This window comes from Columba livia, chromosome 1, assembly GCF_036013475.1.
Source record: "Columba livia isolate bColLiv1 breed racing homer chromosome 1, bColLiv1.pat.W.v2, whole genome shotgun sequence".
Taxonomy (NCBI): Eukaryota; Metazoa; Chordata; class Aves; order Columbiformes; family Columbidae; genus Columba; species Columba livia.
The window spans coordinates 142,356,817-142,376,123 of record NC_088602.1 but is presented as its reverse complement, the minus strand read 5'-3'; the positions used below and the strand labels follow the sequence as shown (position 1 = coordinate 142,376,123).

Below are 19,307 nucleotides of genomic sequence, written 5' to 3'. Positions count from 1 at the left end.
GTTATCTTTGACTGTGCAATGTGCAGTTCTGTGGCTGGGTAAGAGCTTCTACCCTCAGTGTAGAAAAAGACGTCATGGCTCAGTATTCTTTCAGTGGTATTTTCTTCTCCATGCCTCACACACTTGTAACAGCTCTTTTAGCTTTACGCATTCAAAAGCAAGACATTCGGTCTAAAATGCTGCCCAGATTAGGCTAAAGACTTAAGAGTAAATGCATATGTGCTTAAAGTACCCTCATTCATTATGAATGCCTAAATTCAACTACACATTCCCACAGACAGTCCAAGCCTCTTCCCTGCCTTCCTGTCTGCTTCTACCAGCTTTTGACGGCCACATCATGAGCTAAACTGCTACAAGAAGGAGTGACATTTTCAGCCAGAAGGTGTGTTTTTCTGGTTATTGCTGCCAGATCTGGGGGCTGGTTTTTGTGCAGGGAATGGTGACAGTTGCCTGTGGGTTTTCAGTCAGACCAGTTGCTTTACCTGATTTGCTGTAGCTATATATAAGGGCTAACAGTAGCATATGGGAAGTCATCAGATCATGTGGCACATAGAGAAACCATCGTTTTTGGCAGAGTCAGCAGCGACTTTGATTGGCTCAGGTCAATCATGAAACTGCACCCTTTAAGTAAATGCCTCTTTTAGAAGCTAAAGCTAGGGAAGATTAACCCTGCTCTTAAATGTCTTTGGGTTAAAGCCACAAATCAGAACTCATGAGACTCATGAGAAGCTTCTTTGCTTGCTTTCTGCTGACAGGCTGTGAAGCTTGACACAGGTCAATTAAATCTTGGTTCAGGAAAATCCCTAAGCAGGTATTTTATTTAAAGCATGTTTGTTGGGAGCGGAACTCACTGCCAAGTTTCGTTTTAGGTTGGCTTTTGACACACTGGGTCTGGAAGCTGTAAAACTGTTTTGTCCTTCATTAAAATATGGAATATAATATTAATTTATTCAACAGAAGGGGTAGACTGAAATTATGATTCATTGTCCTGAAGAAAGTATAAGAAGTTCTGATATGTATCTTTCACATCTCTAAATTAAAGCAGGTGCATATCTCCTTCACTGAATCAGACCTTTAATCACATCAGGCCTCCACTATGCCACTGACACCTTTGGTTGGAAGCTACCTATTAGTATTGTTTACAGCACTGCAACTTTTTAAATCCCTTTGCTGCCAATCGCTTAGTGTCTTCACTATCACCAATTGCAGTAATTCCTACAACCTAAGGGACCCCTCCAGGATGTGCCTGATGCACTTGGAAGTGCTTATCTAAGATTTGGTTAGTGAGTGACCTAGAAACTTCTTTGCACTGAGCATTGCCCATCAGCGTCAAGAGAGTAAAAACCAAGAGATGTATAAAAAGACCAGGGAAAGCTACCAGGCCTCAGGAACACAGAGATACATAATAGGGTTATTCCTCTATTTCCCTTCTCCAGCTTCCTAAGTCAGATATTATTTATCAAAGCACTGCCAGTTATCAGTAGTGTAGCATAAAGAATGCACTATAACCTGGAGATATTTTTTTTGTTGTTTTTTAGGTATTAAACAGTGCGGGTCTCTAGATAAACCCCTAGGGAATTCTACTTATAACTGGCCTCCAAGCAGAGTTTGAACCATTTAACCCTTGCAGTCTGTCTGTCCGGCCAGATTTCTTTTCCCCGTCTTGACTGTAACACGCCAATCTGGATGTTGGAGTACTGTTGTAGACTACACTGAAAGCTTTGCTAATGTAAATGATATCCATGGCTTTCCCCTCATCCACGATTCTGTCACTTTATCACAGAACAGGACTAGGTGCCAAGGATAGCATGGGTAAATCCATGCTGACCATTCTCAGTCACCTTCTTGTATCAGAAATGTGTTCCAAGAAACCATGACTTTTCCAAGGACAGAAGGGAAACTGCCTGGTCTTCAGCTACCTGAATTGTCTCTCTTGATCTGATGATGGGTGCAACATTTACCTTTCTCCAGCCCTAAGTGTTCTCTATAATCTCTAGAAAGCCTGGAGGCTTCTCAAATAAATGAAATATATAGGTTTTCGTATCCTCTTTGCCCCTCTGGCAAAGAAATTTGCTTTAAAACATACACAGCTTTAGTGAAGTCACCTTCCTGGAGATCATAGTAAGAACAGCTTGGGAACTGCCCACACACAACAGGGAGTCAAACATTAGGGAGACAGTGTGTCTTTAAGCATGGATACAACACAGTAAGTAACAGAGCAAGTTTTTTAAAAGGTTATGTCCTTTATGAAAGCATTCTCCTCAAAAAGAAATCCCATAAAAGTGTTTTTTCCTGCTCCACTGTTGAAAATTTTGTCACATTTTGTATTAAAATGCCCTTTTCAGACAGCACTCAAATTATTTGTGGGCGAATAACTCAGGTGGTTAATTCCTTGGGTGTGGGTGCACATGTAATGCCAGAATTAGTACAGCTGTATTCACCTGGTCTTCTGAAACACTTGGTTAAGGGGTAGTCACTGCAGAAAGCAATATGATATAACCTTTTGTTACCTTACTGCACCCCTATAGTGTGTTTTTACAGCCTAGTTTACACTTGAATACCTTCAACAGTAAGTGAAGCTCTTTTAAAAAGGTTTAAAGAGGTCAGACTGAGATGTGTTACAGGCAGGATTATGAAGCTTTCAAGTGAGGAATCTAACTACATGCTTACAGTCTGTGCTACCAGCTTTTGATGTATCTGTCGTTAAAAAAATGCCAGTTTAAACGTGAGATGAGTACAGAGCCCTCTGGGCACCTGATTTTTCAAGATGCTTTGACTATCAAAGAGAACCTGTATAACTTAATTATTGCTTGATCTGAAGGGGAAATTTTCAATGAAATGAAGAAAAAAAATTATCACCAGAATAGAAATTTTCACTGTAATTTTGAGTTCTGGTTCTGCGATTTAAAAAATAAAAATCTGAAATAATTTTCAAAATAAATATATCCTTCTGAATAAAAAATGTGAATTGCTATTTTAGAAGAGAATTTTAGAAGAGATCATCCCAAAATATTTCAGGATGGGGTTTTTCTGGTGGTGGTGTTTTAGTTTGGTTTGGGTTTTGGGGGGTTTTGTTTGTTTGTTTCTGTTTGTTTGTTGGGTTTGTGTGTGTGTGTGCTTGTTTTGTTTTCCTTTTTAGGGTCCTTGTGCAGGGAGCTTTACCAAAGCAAACCAGTTAATTCAATACAAAAGTGCATTCTGTTTGTCCTTATCCATGTTTTCTTTGACAAAAAACATTTTGGTAGGATTTTTTTTCCTTCCCTAATAGGAAGATTTTGACTATTCATCATAAAAATTTGATTATAAATATGAAATGCTTGTAGTATTACACAAACATAATGCCTGTAATGCTCAGCTTGGAGCCAGATTGAGGCTCCTGTTTTGGTGAACTCAGGAGCAGTAAGAAGGCTTGAAAACAAGAGTTTAGGAGTTTGCAGAAACCAAATCAAAATAAGTGACTATGCACCTAAACTAAGCTCTTGAACCCCACTTTTAAGACAAAATGGCAACAAAAAGAGACGACTAGCAGAGTAGACAGGAGAGATGAGAAGAAAACACATGATAATGCAGATTAAATGTACACACATAGTTAGCAAGTATCAAAGGTTTGTTTGGTTTTTAAACAAGCAACATATTGTTTGTTTATGTTATTATTAATTGATACTTATACTGCAGCAGTGCCCAGAAGTTCCATCTGGACACAGCAAGCTCAGTCCCTGCCTTTAAACCTCGGTGCAAGCAAACATGGACAAATGCAAGTTACTAGACTCAGTAATTTATCTTCTCAAATGCACACTTCCAGCAAACTAGGAGAAAAATGATAACCATATGATAACAATAGATTTTTGGTAAATTCTGGCATTCTAGTGACCAAACGTGTTTCTTTTTACCACATTTATAACTTGCTGTGTGTTGCAGTGATGCATCTATCTTGGTCTCAGTCCAGGACCTTTATCCTTTGTTATTTCCCCTTGTGCATCCTCTGTCGCTCTGCTGTTCTCCAGTTCTATGTTTTTATAATTTTGTGCTCTTTTAAGTATTTCAGTGTGCTGATATTGTGGGAGCTGATTAACACTGGCATCAGCTGCCTTCCCAGCTCTGACTTTTCCAGTAAGTATCTAATGCTGAATGGGTTACCAGTTCTCCAACCTCACGTTTTTGACCCTACCAATTTACTTTTTGGCACACCTGAACTCTTCCACTACCACTGCTCATCACATGCCTGCTGGGATATTTTAGGAACTGATGGGCAAACTAGTTACTTAATTCCAAAGTTTAATCATTCTAAATTTTCTCTTTCATATCAAACACTCAGCAAAACTCAGTTCAGTCTGTATCAATGCAAGGCAAGATTCTGTCAGCTCTTCAGTGGCACTGCTTCAATGAAGCCTCCTTGAGTTTGGGATAAAACAGACCCAAACTACAGCACAAGACTAACATAGCAGTGAAAGAAGCACCAACTTTCTTCAAAAAAAAAGAAAAAAAAAGAATAATACAAGGCTTATAAAATATTTGGCATTTCAAGGTCAGGATTCTTCTGCAGGTACCTCAGGATTACAGAATCAAAGAATGTAAAGGGATTGGAAGGGACCTCAAAAGATCATCTAGTCCAATCCCCCCTGCCAGAGCAGGAACACCTGGATGAGGTTACCCAGGAAGGTGTCCAGGCGGGTTTTGAATGTCTCCAGAGAAGGAGACACCACAACCCCCCTGGGCAGCCTGTTCCAGTGCTCTGGCACCCTCACTGAGAAGAAGTTTCTTCTCAAATTTAAGTGGAACTTTTTGTGTTCCAGTTTCTAACCATTACCCCTTGTCCTATCACAGCCTCCACCAGCAAAATCCACATTAGTAACCACAGTAGCTGCCCGGTCATTGTAGACTCATTTATAAGCCACTGTTACTTTGCTTGCTGCCGATTTGCAGGTATTTTAACTTCCTTTGGTTAGGTGACATAAACACACAGGACCATAAAAACACAGGAAATCACGTAACTCCTTCTCAATAGAAGTACAAGCACAAGCTGTGACCGCCAGGCAGGAACAAAGATGCATGAAACCCTCTCAAACTGACAGGGGGTGCCACTTGGCATGGTGTGACACCAGGTGTTGCCACATAGGAAAACATTCAGTCCCAAAGGTACACCTTGGAAGCAGTCAACTTACAATTAGGATTTTTAAAGTGGAAGCTTATAGTAACTAAACAAATATAGGATCAAAAATCAGTCTAATAGAGTGTATGAGCATGCTTTGATTTTAAAAACATTTATCTAGACCAATAACCCTTTTCCTGTGCCAACTCCAGATCAAACTGGTCACAAACAACAGGCTCTGGACAGCCACCTCCGTATTCCAGAGTATGGCAGTGAATCATTCCTGTTCACAGAATTAACAGAGTTCCCCTCCGCAAAATCAGACCAGCTCAGTCTGAATGTTTGGCTGCATTCAGTCAGCTGCTGTTTCTAATCACATAATCATTCACATTTAACTATGAATGGAAGAGCTACTTTGCCACAGCAGATTTTATTTCAAGAAGCAAAATTAATTTACAACAGGCTAACACTAGTAATACTCCCACCCTCAGGTCCCTTAGAAGAAAACAAAAGGCCTAATACTGGTCCCCAGAAAATTACCAAAACCCAATTTTCACACTTGGGTTTCTTGGCACAATTCAGACATTTTGATTTGTGTAAGCAATGATGTGACTGAGAACTTGACTGTTTTTTAAGCGTTGTCTCTAATATATTTGGCAGTCCTAACGGGTTTGGTAAATGAAATAAAAACAATAAACTGGATTTGCTAGGGTAAACTGCCCTCAAAGGTGCTCTTCAGCCAACCTTTAAGCTGTCTGTTCTCCTGGAGGATCAATTTTAGGGTCAATTTTCTGGTACATAATGTAGCAGTCAGTATCTGTACAAATGGCCTTATGAGCGCCTTCTGGCAATCATGGCATTCTGCTATCCAGGGATACCTTGAATTTGTTTTCACTCTTCCAGTCATAACTCAATGCCAGGGACTGGGAGAAGGAAGATGCATGAGCCAGGGACTCCTCTTTGCAGGCAGGTCACCTAGAAGATCAAATGCTCTGACCTGTGCATACCAAGATGTACCACCATGTCACAAGTGGGAGTTCTCTATTAGAGGTCCTAAGGCTCAGAGTATTCTCCGCCATCTCCCCAATATTTTAGCAACATTGTAGAGGGTATTAGTCAGTCATCAGGTCTAAGGATTTTGACTGGGAAATCAAAACAGTCAGCTGCCAGGTAAGAAAAAAACACAGGTAAGGAAGTCTAGGGTTAGATTTTGGAAAACAGAAGAGCTTGCTTTAAGAAAAAATGGAAGAAACAGCTGAGGATAGAATGTAATAAAATCAGACATGAAGGATGAAATGTGAATTAACTTTATATATCGTTGAATGACCAAATAGCAAGTTCTGCTCTTTGGGTGTTGACTGACAGCTCCATTACTGACTCATTTAAGAAAAGGATAAGCCTCCATTCTTAACTGGGGTTTGCAGACCAACAGAGGTTACCTGAGGTTAGGTGTCCTTTTTCAGCCCCAATTCAAAGCAAAGAACCCAAGCCTGTGTAGGAGCTCTTGTACACAAGCAGCTCTGTTGGTGTCCAGAGCAGTTCTGAAGTGCAACAGCCCAAAAAGGAATTGTGCCAACTCGCACACGTCAAGAGCCAAGTCACAGGCTCCAGCAAAATGACAAACATTGTTTAAAAACATGTTTGCTGAAGGCCTTGTTGGTGAACGGGTCACTTGGCAAAATTGTGAACACAAAGCATGCTGTGCAGCTGCCTAAAAGCTCAGCTGTCCTGAGTGCCTGAGCAAAACTGGGATACAGGAGAAATCCGAGGGTTACATAGATGCCCAACAGGACTTCTCTAATGATGTTGTTCCATGGCCCTGATGCCAGCAAAAGCTGCTGGGAAACAGCCCTGATTTCTGCTACTGATGTAAACTCTTGAGCCTGTGGAGTGGAACTTTTCTCTTTAATGCTCTTTGTACTTTTCATGTCCTCTTTGAAAACGTAATGCTGAACTATTCACCACCACTCTCCTCTGTGTCACGTTTCTTCCATACCTCTAATGCACACTCTCTCACTCCCTTGACTTTAGCCACTTGGGATATGCAGACAGCAGTGGTGGTGATGCTGAAAGCTTTCTGTTGGCAAGGAGATCAACATCCAAAAAGGGACAACTCTGTAGATGGAGAGAAGTCTGACTAGCATAAAAGTGAATTTTGTGGATTAGAGAATCTAAATCTTCCTTTTACTCACTTGCAAAAATCTAATTTAGGATGCAATTTCTATTTCCAGCTTGATGCACAAGGTCCAGTTCAGATGCAGTCTGAAGAGGCAAGAGAAGTGGATGAGAGTCAGCAGTACCAATAAAACCATTGTTTCTTGGTTTTCGTAGCTTCCAAACCCAGAAACTGTCTAGTTTGCTTATCCTCCAAGGCTTTTAGGATAGACTCAGACAATATTGGTTTCCCAGATATAGAAGAGTGATTAACTGCATTTCATTCCTGTATCAAGCTCTTCTGGCCATGTTTAAATCACTATTACCTGAAGTCGAAATATTGGCAGTCAAATCAAACTCATACGGGCATTTTTTTCTATAAGAACCAAAATTATCCAGAGCAAAAATAAAATCCAACACAATGACATATAATTGAAATCACAACCATAAATTACTTATTTGGGTCCACCACATTTTTTAAATCCATCCTTCATGAAATACTCAACCAAAGCTAGAAGATACCAAGAGTAATTTTACTGATTTCAGGAACCAGGCATTGGCTGCAAGCCAGAAAGCATGTATGCATGAATGCAAATTCAGACAAGGTTATGAAGATCCTTTAAAGTTGTGACTCAACTGCAGTCTGAGTTTGCTAACTCCATCATTAGATTCCCTCTTTCTTCTGTAAGCCATCCTTGCGCATTAAAGAAAAAATATTGTGAAGTAGATACAGGCTACAAGTGTCCCAAAATATCACTGCTTATGGAGAACTAAAAATGCATTCCATTTTACATATGGTAGCAAATGCAGCCTGACTGCAACCTCTAAGCTGTTACTGACAAGAGAAAAATCTTACTTTTGATGTTTTTTCAAATTGCATCATTCTAAATGTACCGCCTGCTCACTTGCTTCAAGGGCCAAACTTTATTTTGTCATTTATCAGCTGGCAGAATTCATCATTGCAGACATCAGCATTAACACATAAATCCCTTGGCATATCCATCATTAAATAACACAAAAATGGCTAGCTTGAAAGAGAGTACCTTTATCCATATGTGTATTTGTGTGTATACAAATGTGCATATAGTAATTGGACTGCAGAACTCAGTTTTGTGTCTACTACATATGAAGCTTGTCCCTAGTGTTCCTTGTATAAAATAGTGTCTCTGACCATCAGAATTCTCAAAGAACTGCATAAAATTGACTATGATATTTTTACAAATTTAGCAGAATACTTGAATATTTTTATTTAAACTTGTGTGTAAGTCTCATCAGATATCTAATGTGAAACTGAGAGATCTATCCTTTCTTTTTATTTTTTTTCTTTTATTTCATTAGCAACATATGCATTAGCATATAATTGGCTAAAAGGATTTTTCCAGAATATTTATATTTGAGGCGCTGTATTCTGCTCTGGAAGTATCGTTGTTTAGATCATGATCTACTTAACATCATGAAGTGATTTGAAGTAGAAAAACCAACCAACCGAAAAATCTTTTTGAAATCTAATGATTTATTGTGATTCCAGTCCACGCCAAGGAACAGCCGTATGAAACCAAGAAATAAAAATACAAATGAAGGCCAACTTTTACATATCATTCTGCGGGTGGTGGGTATTTGTGTGGAATGACATGCAAGACAGAAACCATTAACTCCCTCTTGCAGCTGAGAAAGTAGGTGTATAGAAAGCTGACCTCCAGGCAGAGATCTTGCTTGACCCTTTGCACAAGACATATTTGCTGTGCATGCACCCAGCAAAGATCACACGCAGCTTGTGATAAGAGACTGGTGAGAGAAATAGAGTTCCTGCACAGTAGGGTGGCAAAGCAGCGCTCTGCTGAGATGGCAGCTGCTGCCAATCAGGTGGCCTCGGGTCAGGTAATGATGATGGGCCACCATACTTCATGCTGGGTTTGTCTTCCAAGTGCTTGAGCGCCTGGATAAGCATCGGTGTCAGTGTAATCCTGCTGGTCCCAGTGGATGTGCCACATCAACACCTCTAAGAGCTGTTTAGAATGAAAGATGAGGAATCTTATGTGTCGGGTTTTGACACCAAAACATTTTAGTTCATAAAATGAAAGAAGCACTCTTGAAATGATATCTGAAGCTCTTTTGCCTTCAATAAATTACTCATTTGAGAATAATTCACCTTGCTTCTATATTTTCATTTAACACTATGTCCTTGTTTTTCATTTAGTATTTTACGTCAATTAAACAATCTTAATTTCATTGTGATTTATTGTGTAACTATTCCAAGTAATGTATAACTGGAGTAAACTGAAAATTGCAGTCTAATTTCAAAAATAAAGAAACACAAGTTGACTTTACTACTGCAAATAGCCCCAGGAGCTGAAGTACCAAAGACAGTTTGTATAGCTGGAGCATTAAGCTGTGAACACTCATTGGCAGTGACAAAACCGAGGTTTGTATTCTGCACCACCTAGCAGAGCTTGTGACCAGTAGACAAACGGCAGACCTCAAAGCTCGTCTGTATTTCAGCAGTATCACTTGTGAAAAAAAAGACAACGCATCACACAATCAGGTCATAACCCTTCCTCGAGCTTCTAGGTACTGTGAATTCTGCTTTTAAGGGACAACATCAGCAGGAAACATTTCGATAACGTCAGAGAACTGCATCTGCAAGTGCCTAGAGCGTGACGCTTCACAGAGAGATTAAAGCAGGAGTACAAGAAGAAGCCATGTAATAAGGGACCCAGCTTCTCCCAGTGGGAAATGCCTTTGTGAAGGGTCTGGAGCACAAGTCTTATGAGGAACAGTTGAGTCTCCCTCCTCTGGGGTCCAAAACCCAGCTGGACATGGTCCTGGGCAACTGGCTCTACCTGACCTGCTCTGAGCAGGAGGTTGGACCAGGCAATCTCCAGAGGTCCATGCCAACCTCAGCAATTCTGTGATCCTGCAAAAAGGGGCAAAGATAGGAATGTGCAAACAAGTTAGAAAGGAAAGAGATTTGCATTTTCAAGCTTATACAAAATGAGCTGAAACTGCAGTGAATAGAATTATTTTTTATGTAATAAAGGAAACTACAGAGGTTTTGTCATATTCCCTATTGATTGAAATAAGAGATGAAATTCCTGGGAATAGCTACTGTACTCTGACAGTATCTAAGACTGATCTTAATTAGAAGACAAGAAAGAGACTTTATTTTCCCCTGAAAATGGAGAACAGTACCTCTTTCAGACTCTTGATATTGGTGGCTGGGAGGAACAAAGAATTACTCAGGCCACAGGGATGTCTACATGATGTCATGACACAGGCAGAGAGCAAGAGGGAAATGAACAATTCAACTGGCCAAAGGAAGAAGAAAGAGTTTAGAGCTTGTTCTGCAAAATAAAATATTAGTGTTGCATGCCTTCAAGGAACTGCACAGAAGAGAGAACAGGATGGGCAGTTCTCATACTTGACCTCTTCTGTTCTACAACACAGTTAGGACTGAGGGGTAGAGAATAACCTCTGTGTAGTTCAACAGATAGTGATCAACAAATTACTTTGCTATTTAAATAAATGACTATGGGAAAAAAAAAAAAAAGGAAAGAGTAATATCTAAGTGAAAAATTAAAGAATTAAAGACTTCTGTTACAGACTGTCTTAAATGAGGCCTAAAAACTCCTCTCCCATGCTCCTAAAGGCTTAATATATTTAGCAAAATTTGGGATAAGCAGGAAAGCATCATCTGATCACCTTGATAGAGGAGAAATGAAGAATTCAACAGGGCTATATGACAGACACAAGGGTTTTGACTTTAAATCAGGCGTAATCCTTTTTATAATTCTAAAGTCATGGTGTTGATACATTCGGATGGGCTCTTTGATCACCCGGACTACTTCTGTCCTTTCCGCTCATGACCTTACCAGGCTTTTCATTCAGTTTGAAAGACTTTTTGGACAAAGACCTGTGCTTGCATAGCTATGGCTCCTGAATGCCAACAGGAGGCAAATAAAATTTATCATATACCAATACCAGAAAAGAAGGTTTCCAAATGTTATCTCTGATAGCCTCTGCATATCTGCTGTCTTCTTTTTTTTTTTTCTCTATTTTTTTCTTCAGGATCTCTTCCTATTTTCACATTACTGCAGCCTTTTATTAGTCCTTTTATCTTCTGAGTCAGCACAGTTTATCCTCCATTACTAAGATTTCCACTGTTGTCACCATTATGTCATAAACTTATTTCCTTACTCTGCTGTTCCTGACCCATTTCACTCTCTCTCTCTGACATCTTTGAACTCAGCTGACGTCTCTCCTTTTGATTGTCTTGAAGTTCATTGTATCATCTGATAGCCAAAACATTAGTCCTTTATTCAGTAATATCACTAACTCATTATTTAACTGCTTCTTCTCTCTGTCTCTGGATGTCTAATTTGCATGACAATCCAGTCACCCACATTTTCTCTCCAACTTCAGTAAAAAAATGAGGGCTCATCTTGTGTGAATGGTGTATAGATACGTCCCCACACTTTTTTCATGCCTGCTTTTATGTGTACATAGAATATTACAGAACCAATTTATGGTCCTAAAAAGTGGGGTATAGACACAGCACAGTATTTTCAAATATGCAAGTGTTTTCAAAATGACTGTTGATCTGAGGTGCTCCATTTCTAACATTTCTAATTAAAGTACCCCAAAGGGAATCAGTCTGCAAAGATGCATCAGGCTCACCAGACACATTGGAAATTTTTAGCAAAGAAATACTTTATATACAGAAAAGTATAGTTATTATTTCTGATACTGCCATTAGTCATATATAAATGTAAATAAACACACACAGCAAAGGCGATTTAGTGTTGTTCTAGATCCATAACTCTGAATGTGTCAATAATCAACTTAGTGTGTGGAGAAATTCTAAATCCATGTATACTAAGTAGTGACAGAAACTGCATTATAACTATGAAACTCTGCAATAAGCCCATTTTCTCCGGAAATTGCCTCAGTCACGTAAAGACATTCTTTCTTCCCCAGCAGGTTGTGGCCTGAATTTATCTGACATGCAATGGAGGACACAATTTCAGCCACCACCTTTTCTTCCCCACTCCTCTTACCATGGTTTCTCCTCTAACATCTGAATATGCATTAAAAAAAAAAAAATCCCTGCCATTTCCACCTAGCTGCACTTCCAGATCTTCTGCAGAATGCAGTCTGTGCTGACAACCCTGCAAATGCAAAGGAGAAAGGAGGTGTAGGAAACAAAATTCTGTTGATGCTAACTGATGGGCCTTGGTGCTTTTCAGCTCTCCATTTCAGCTTCTCCATTAGCCTTCTGGTAGGCATGCCTTTGCATGCAGAACAGACAAAAGAGTAGGTAGGGTTGCCAGGTCTCCCAGCTTAGCTGAAAGCCTGGTGAGATTCTGCACCCTGAGTCATGGGTTGGATGTCTATCAAATAAGGAGGAGTTGTTGACATATAAGGCTGAAGCTTTGGCGCAGCACCCAGAAAAGACAAGGACATTGCAAGTAGCTTGTTCCAGATGCCCATGTTCCAGCAGAGCCTAGAGCCAAGGAGCAGCAACAGCAGGGCTGCAAACCTCCAACAGCAGAAAGTGACACCAGGGACATGTGAGTGAGTCTTGTGCTCAGGACTAATGGTGGCTTCTTTCCCATCTACTGTGGAAGATTATCTTGCTAGAAGCATCAGCTGTCTTTTTGGCCCTGCCTTGTGCTGTAGGAAGCAGGCTATTAGCTTCTAATAGATAAAGCAAAACCTTACCAGACTTCTTCAAACAGAAACACAAATTGGAGAAGAGAAAGAAGTGAAATGAAACAAGGCAACAGATGGTGTTAACTTCAGAAAGAGGTACAGAATGTTTCGAGCCAGTTGCCTGCATTTGTGTCAATTATGTTACTGCCCTTAAGACTTAGCTCTTCTCTACCACATGGTTTGCAAATCATGGGGTCAAGTAAGAAACGTTTTCTTTTTTTAATGACAGACTTGTTCCTTTGGTACACAAATACAGGAATTATTTCTGATAATCTACTGACAAAAGTGAGGAATATCTAAATAAATAATAAACCAGAAAACATCAGTTATATTTCTCCTCAATTAGCCATTTCCAAATGTCTTAATGAATGAGTGGGGTCCTGTTCCATCAACCAAAAAAACCTCTTTACTCTGATCCAGGCAGTGATCCATGCATGCACTATGACAGATTTAGGAACACTGTTCCAGAGGGAGTGTCACTGCAACTGGTTTGGCATGGAGAACATTTACTGCTTGTGATGATAAGCAAGACCCATGAGTGAGGGAGTGGAGAAAGGGATAGTCAAGGGTAGTGGAAAAAGAGATACGTGGCATGATTTAGTGAAATCTATGAGGCTGACAGAGCGTCTTTCTGTATATTTGCTGACGTGCATAGCACACTTGGCAAAGAAATACTGAAGAGGCAAAGGTGTCTGATAATAATTGTAATAAATTTTGACTCGAAATTAACTTGAATAACAGAAATTTAGTCCCGATGGATTTCAACGCAATAAGCAAAAACAGCGCTGACCGTCCAGCACACCCACTTCTCCAGTGGCGCGCGCGGGAAAAACTTCTTCCGGCCTTTTATAGGGCCGACGGTCCCGGGTTCGTTGCTCAGGGTGCCACGTCACTCGTTCTTTCTGCGCATGTCTCCTCTGTTGCCAGGCAGTTAATCTGTCATCTTCTCACCTTCCCCTGCCCCCCCCCCCCACCGTTAGAGGATCGAACATTTAAGGCAATTGCATAACAAAGGGTAGGGGCTTCCCGTGTTGCACGATAACCCCTGAGCGTTTCCTTTTAAGAAGCTTTAATGAACAAACATCTCTAACTCTTAGAATTGTTTATTACAATTAGAATTCTGTTGTTTTCAATGGTCAGTCCCATCACCCTATGTAGTTCCAGACAAAGCTTTGCAGGAGAGAGAAGAAGGTCTATCTGTATCATCCACTTAACCATAAGAGTTAACTTTGTGTGGATATGAAAATGCAGTAGCATTTTACAGAACTTCTGGTCATACACAGCAATATCTACTCCCCATTTTCAGTGGCCTCACAGCCTCCCCATTTTCTCCCTGAATTATCAGAGACATTAATGAGAATCCCTTTCACTCCCCACTTTGACTGATCTCTCTAATTAGGAGCACTGAACAAACAAATCTGTGAAACAGCCTGGCAGCAGCAAGCAGCCTTGGTTCACTTCACACAGGGCATGGAGAAAGCTCTGCTCTCCCAGGCACAATGCGAAAGCTACAACCAGTGACTCAGCGTTAGCCCAGGAACGGCTCTCCAGGGAATCTGAGACAACCCCTCCAAGCATTTCTGTCTTATTTCTGCACGCAGGGAGATCAGACAACAAAAAATACTTGAAAAAATTCCCTACCTCTGGTAAGTATACACCTCCCATCCACTAATCAGTAAACAGCACTGTCAAGCTTTGCCTTGTGATCCACATTTATGGACACATCCAGGGTGAAGCAAATACCAATTCATGGGTTTTTTTTTTTGTGTAAGACCTGCGCTCTGTGCCATGCAGACATGGCATTTCATTAAGCACAGGGTAATAGGTTGATTTCCTTAGGGATCAGCTGCTGGAAAATAGAACATCTCCTTTGATAAATAGGCAAGGTCACCATGAGCCACACATTCCTAAATGCACAAATTCATTTTGGAGTTGATGCTGAGATAATTGTGCATCTGTTCATTATATGTTCTATATTAATGCAATAAGTCATCTTCATGTAAAACTAATTTTACGAGCTCTGAGGAAAAGCAGCATTATGTTACACTTCAATGACAGCTGCTCCAGAATGCAGTGGAAGAATTCTAATTTATGCCCACATTGTTTTTTACATTTTACTCTTTCTATTGGATTCAGAACTTTAAAAATTCCAGATAAGAAACATTCTTAAAGTGCAAACAAAGACATTTTGCTCCTTCACACTTCATCACCCTTTCATGGCTTAAAATTGCCTTTTTGTTTAGCAGTAGTCATCTCCCAGAGTATTCACGTATACACACTGTGAACAAGACAGTTCACAAATGTGACATCTCAGTTTAAACCCCTGTAGATATGACAGAAATCACAAAAATTTCACGGAGATATATAAAGAGAGATCAAAAATGTTAGGCAATTTCCTTCAAAATATTAAGTACTACCAAAAATCAGGAGTCCCCAGAGGACCTGACTTGAAGAACCTAAGCATTATGCAGTGTAACTAATTCCTGTCCCTCTACTTCTCCGCTTTCATTTTATTTCATCCCAAGTACTATTTTTATCGGTTTGTTTAGAATACTTAAAAACTGCTAACCTGTTTTTCTCTATTTCCCTTGTTCTTGGGAAACTACCCTTCTAGATGTGAAAATGAGAAATTCCAGAGGATAATACTGTGTCAAGGAATAATGTAAAAGAAGAAAGAGCTACTTTCAAAGTGAATATATGATTTGTCAATAATGAAGATTGTATCAGGTATAATACAAAAGTAGAAATAAAGTATTTTCTCCTAAAGTCAGATACAAATACTGTATTGCATTAAATCCAACAGTCCATGGGGGAAAAGAATAATTATGCAGTAGAGATTAGAAATTATATATGTACATGTAAGGAACATAAGGGATTTTATTCTGAAGTTTCTTGTGCTTACTCAAATATATGCATGCTTTGTCAGCTATTATGATCAGGATTGTCAAATGCAAATCATAGAATCTTTTCAGTCGAAAAAGAACTTTCAGATCATTGACTCCAACCATTAACACAACACTGCCAAGTATACCAATAAACCATACCCCTAAGCACCACATCTATACATTTTCTAAATACCTCCAGAGTTGGTGACTCAACCACTTCCCTGGGCACCTTTGAAGAGTTGGGTTTCTGCCTTAGAGAAATATTTTTGCTTTATTTTTAAAAAAATAGCATCAAAAAGGCACCTACTTCCTTGAGGCACCTGAGTGAATTGTGAGAATACCCCTAGTTTTTTTTTTTCCTTTCAAGGCTGCAGAAACCTAACTTAGAGACTTGCCTCCTTCTTTTGTTCTCTTGAAACACATTGAAGCAGGCTGCCAAAGGTTCAAGGAGAGGTGACCAAGTCCTGTTTGCTGTTGGCATGTCTGAAACTGTTGACACATAGTAGGAAATAAAGGGTACATACAGTACAGTTGCAACAATAAAATAGGTGCCAGGGAACCTCACCTAGAACTAACACCACCAAACTGTGCTGACCAACTGAAGAGATAAGTCGGTAATATTTATAGAGAAAGTGCAAACAAAGCTTATAGAAGCCTCAAAAAGTAGCTAAGTTTGTTGTGTTCTGAAGCACGGAATAAATAGATCCATAAATAGTTGTTTTGTTTTGTTGTTTGCTTGTTTTTAAAGACAAAAAACCCATGCAAACACACCACATTTGGAATTTTGGTTTTTGATGATGAAAACCATACCCACAGTTTTCACTTATGCAAGCTGTAGAAATATATATTAAAAAAATGTTAATTGAAAGAAAAAGTAATGAAAAAATTTACACTTGACAGACATACAAAAAGCAGCCAATGTCATGGTTCCCTTTTATATCACTTACAATTTTTTCTGAACAGGAAAATAACCTACTCTCTGTTGAAAACACACAAAAAAAATCAAACTCTGTTGTTGGACATACTTAAGATTTTTCTAGCTTGGTGCCTTAAAACTTTTAGGAAGAAAAAATGCATGCCTTCTCCCAGACCAGCTTGTCCCTGAGTTATATATAGCCCTATTCTACCTTTAACTCCACTAGAAATAGGAGTACTTTTCCAGTCAAGTCTTCTTCAAAGTTTTAGACTGATACTCTAAAGATGTGTTGAGCATTCTCTGATTAATTCCAAGTAATTCCTTGTCTACTACGGCCAGCTCTGTCCCCTCCCCTCATTTCACATCAGCTATGTACTAATTCCCACTAGCAGGAAGCATTCTCTTGAACTCTGGTACTGGTGGAGTCTGATCAAGCTCATGTGTTCACCACTGCCCTAAGCTCCCAAGGACCTAGAGGTCCTCAGACCAAGTCCACTATATATAACTAGTCCAGCAGTGTCTCCATACAAGTCTTTACATTCAATACAGTCAAGGGCTTTGACATCCTTCTTGACACTGAAGATCAGATTTTCCTCACCAGTTCAGCAAGCTAAAAGCTCAATAGAAACAAGTAACATGGGTGGAGATCATATAGGTCTGTTCTTCAACTCACAGAGCTGACTTAGCTTTTCTGTTCTCCTGCAAGTAACTTTGGAAAACATATTTTCCAAATACAACAGTATTTTATAATTTCATAACCAAGGCAGTGTTCTTTCAGGTTCAGTTCTAGGGCCAGTACTATTTAATATATTTATCAAGAATCTGGATGCAGGAGTTGAAGGTACCATTAGCAAGGTTGCTGATGACACCAAACTGGGAGATTCTGTTGACTCTCCTGAGAGACAAGAGGACTTGCAGAGGGATCCAGATAGATTGGAGCACGTGACAATGATTAATGGGATGAAATTCAACAAGTTGAAATGCTGGATTCTGCACCTAGGATAGAGTAATGCCAGGTATAAGTATAAACTGGGAGAGGAGCAGCTGGAGAGCAGCCCTACAGAAAAGGACCTGGGGGTGCTGGTTGACAGGAGGCTCAATATGAGTCAGCAGTGTCCCTGGCAGCCAAGAGAGCAAATGGCACCCTGGGGTGCACCAAACACAGCATAACAAGCTGCTAAAAAGAGGTGATTACCCTGCTGTATTCAGCACTGGTGTGACCTCACCTTGAGCATGTACAGGTCTCGGGCCTACAATTTAAAAAGGATGCAAAGGTCTCTGAATGTGTCCAGAGGAGGGCAACAAAGCTGGTGGAAGGCCTGGAAGCCATGTCCCATGAGGAGCAGCCAAAGACTTTGGGCTTGTCTAGTTTGGAGAAAAGGAGGCTGAAGGGCAACTTCATGGCTCTCCAGAGAATCCTGAGGAGGGGATGTGGAGAGGAGGTACTGAATTCTTCTCCCTGGTGTGATAGGACATGTAGGAATGGTTCAAAGCTGCACCAAGGGAGGTTTACACTGGACATCAGGAAGCATTTCTTTACTGAGAGGCTGGTCGAACACTGCAACAGGCTTCTTAGAGAGGGGGGTGATGTTCCAAACCTGTCAATGTTTAAGAGGCTTTTGGACAATACACTTAATAACATGCTTTAACTTTTGGTCAGCCCTGAATTTGTTAGGCAGTTGGACCAGATGATTGCTTTAAGTGCCTTCCAACTGCAACTATTCTATTCTAGTCTAACCTAGTCTATTCTAACTGGAGCTGACATAAGAAGATGGCAGATGCCCAGTTGTACTGCAGTAAAACACAGCCCACTATACATTGCTACTACACTTTGTCTTATGAAATGAGTTTAAGGCCCCAAAAAGAGCAAGGATGACTGTGGCAGTCTCACACTCAGTTTTGTTTTTGAAGGCTAATGTTTGAACATTAACTTTTGAAAGTGAGGGAAGGAAAAGAGTTAGTTCAGGAAAGCAAAAGCTTCTCTTCTTGCAAAGAGGAAATTTGCTAGGGTAACATGTTTTTGGAAAAAAATAATTCTCAACAAACAACAATGCAGAAATGAAGAAAAAGGATTACATCACCACAGTGCAATATCCTGCATCACCTATCAAAATCAGACAAATTCAGGTTCATTAATGTACAATTTTTTGTTTGTATTAGACACAACAAAAATATACAACAGTTACAGCAGAAGACAGTATTTTGTTCTTCATGAATTGGGTATAACGGAAGTCCTCTTCTTCACCCAGCTAAGTGGATTTCAGATTAAACTCTAGAATAAAATTTAGAAACTTACCTTGCATTTCAACATGTTGGCCACTCTCTCTTGCATTGATTGTCCAGCCTTTGGCCTAACAAGTATATAAACTGCTTTCACCTCAGGGCTGGAGCGCAGAAGCTTTTCCACCAGTACTTTGCCCATGAAACCTGTAGCTCCCGTGATAAGTACCGTCTTTCCATTGTAATAAGCTGAGACTGAAGACATGGTGCTTTCTTGTTCTTCCTTTCCTTTAACTTCCTGCAGCATGTACCTGAGAAGATGCAGAAATAAAGC

The 19,307-nt window shown here is 39.9% G+C and overlaps 1 protein-coding gene across 3 annotated transcripts in view; it reads right to left on the bottom strand.

Annotated features, from left to right (window-relative positions):
- The window catches only part of FAR2 (fatty acyl-CoA reductase 2), a 152,592-nt gene that overhangs the window by 66,995 nt on the left and 66,290 nt on the right, over nucleotides 1-19,307 (bottom strand). For all 3 annotated transcript variants that reach the window (XM_065034192.1, XM_005510514.4, XM_021298406.2), the window contains exon 2: nucleotides 19,050-19,284. In XM_065034192.1, the coding sequence (XP_064890264.1) occupies nucleotides 19,050-19,280 (231 nt within the window). In that variant the 5' untranslated portion in view covers nucleotides 19,281-19,284. The remainder of the gene's footprint in view (nucleotides 1-19,049; nucleotides 19,285-19,307) is intronic.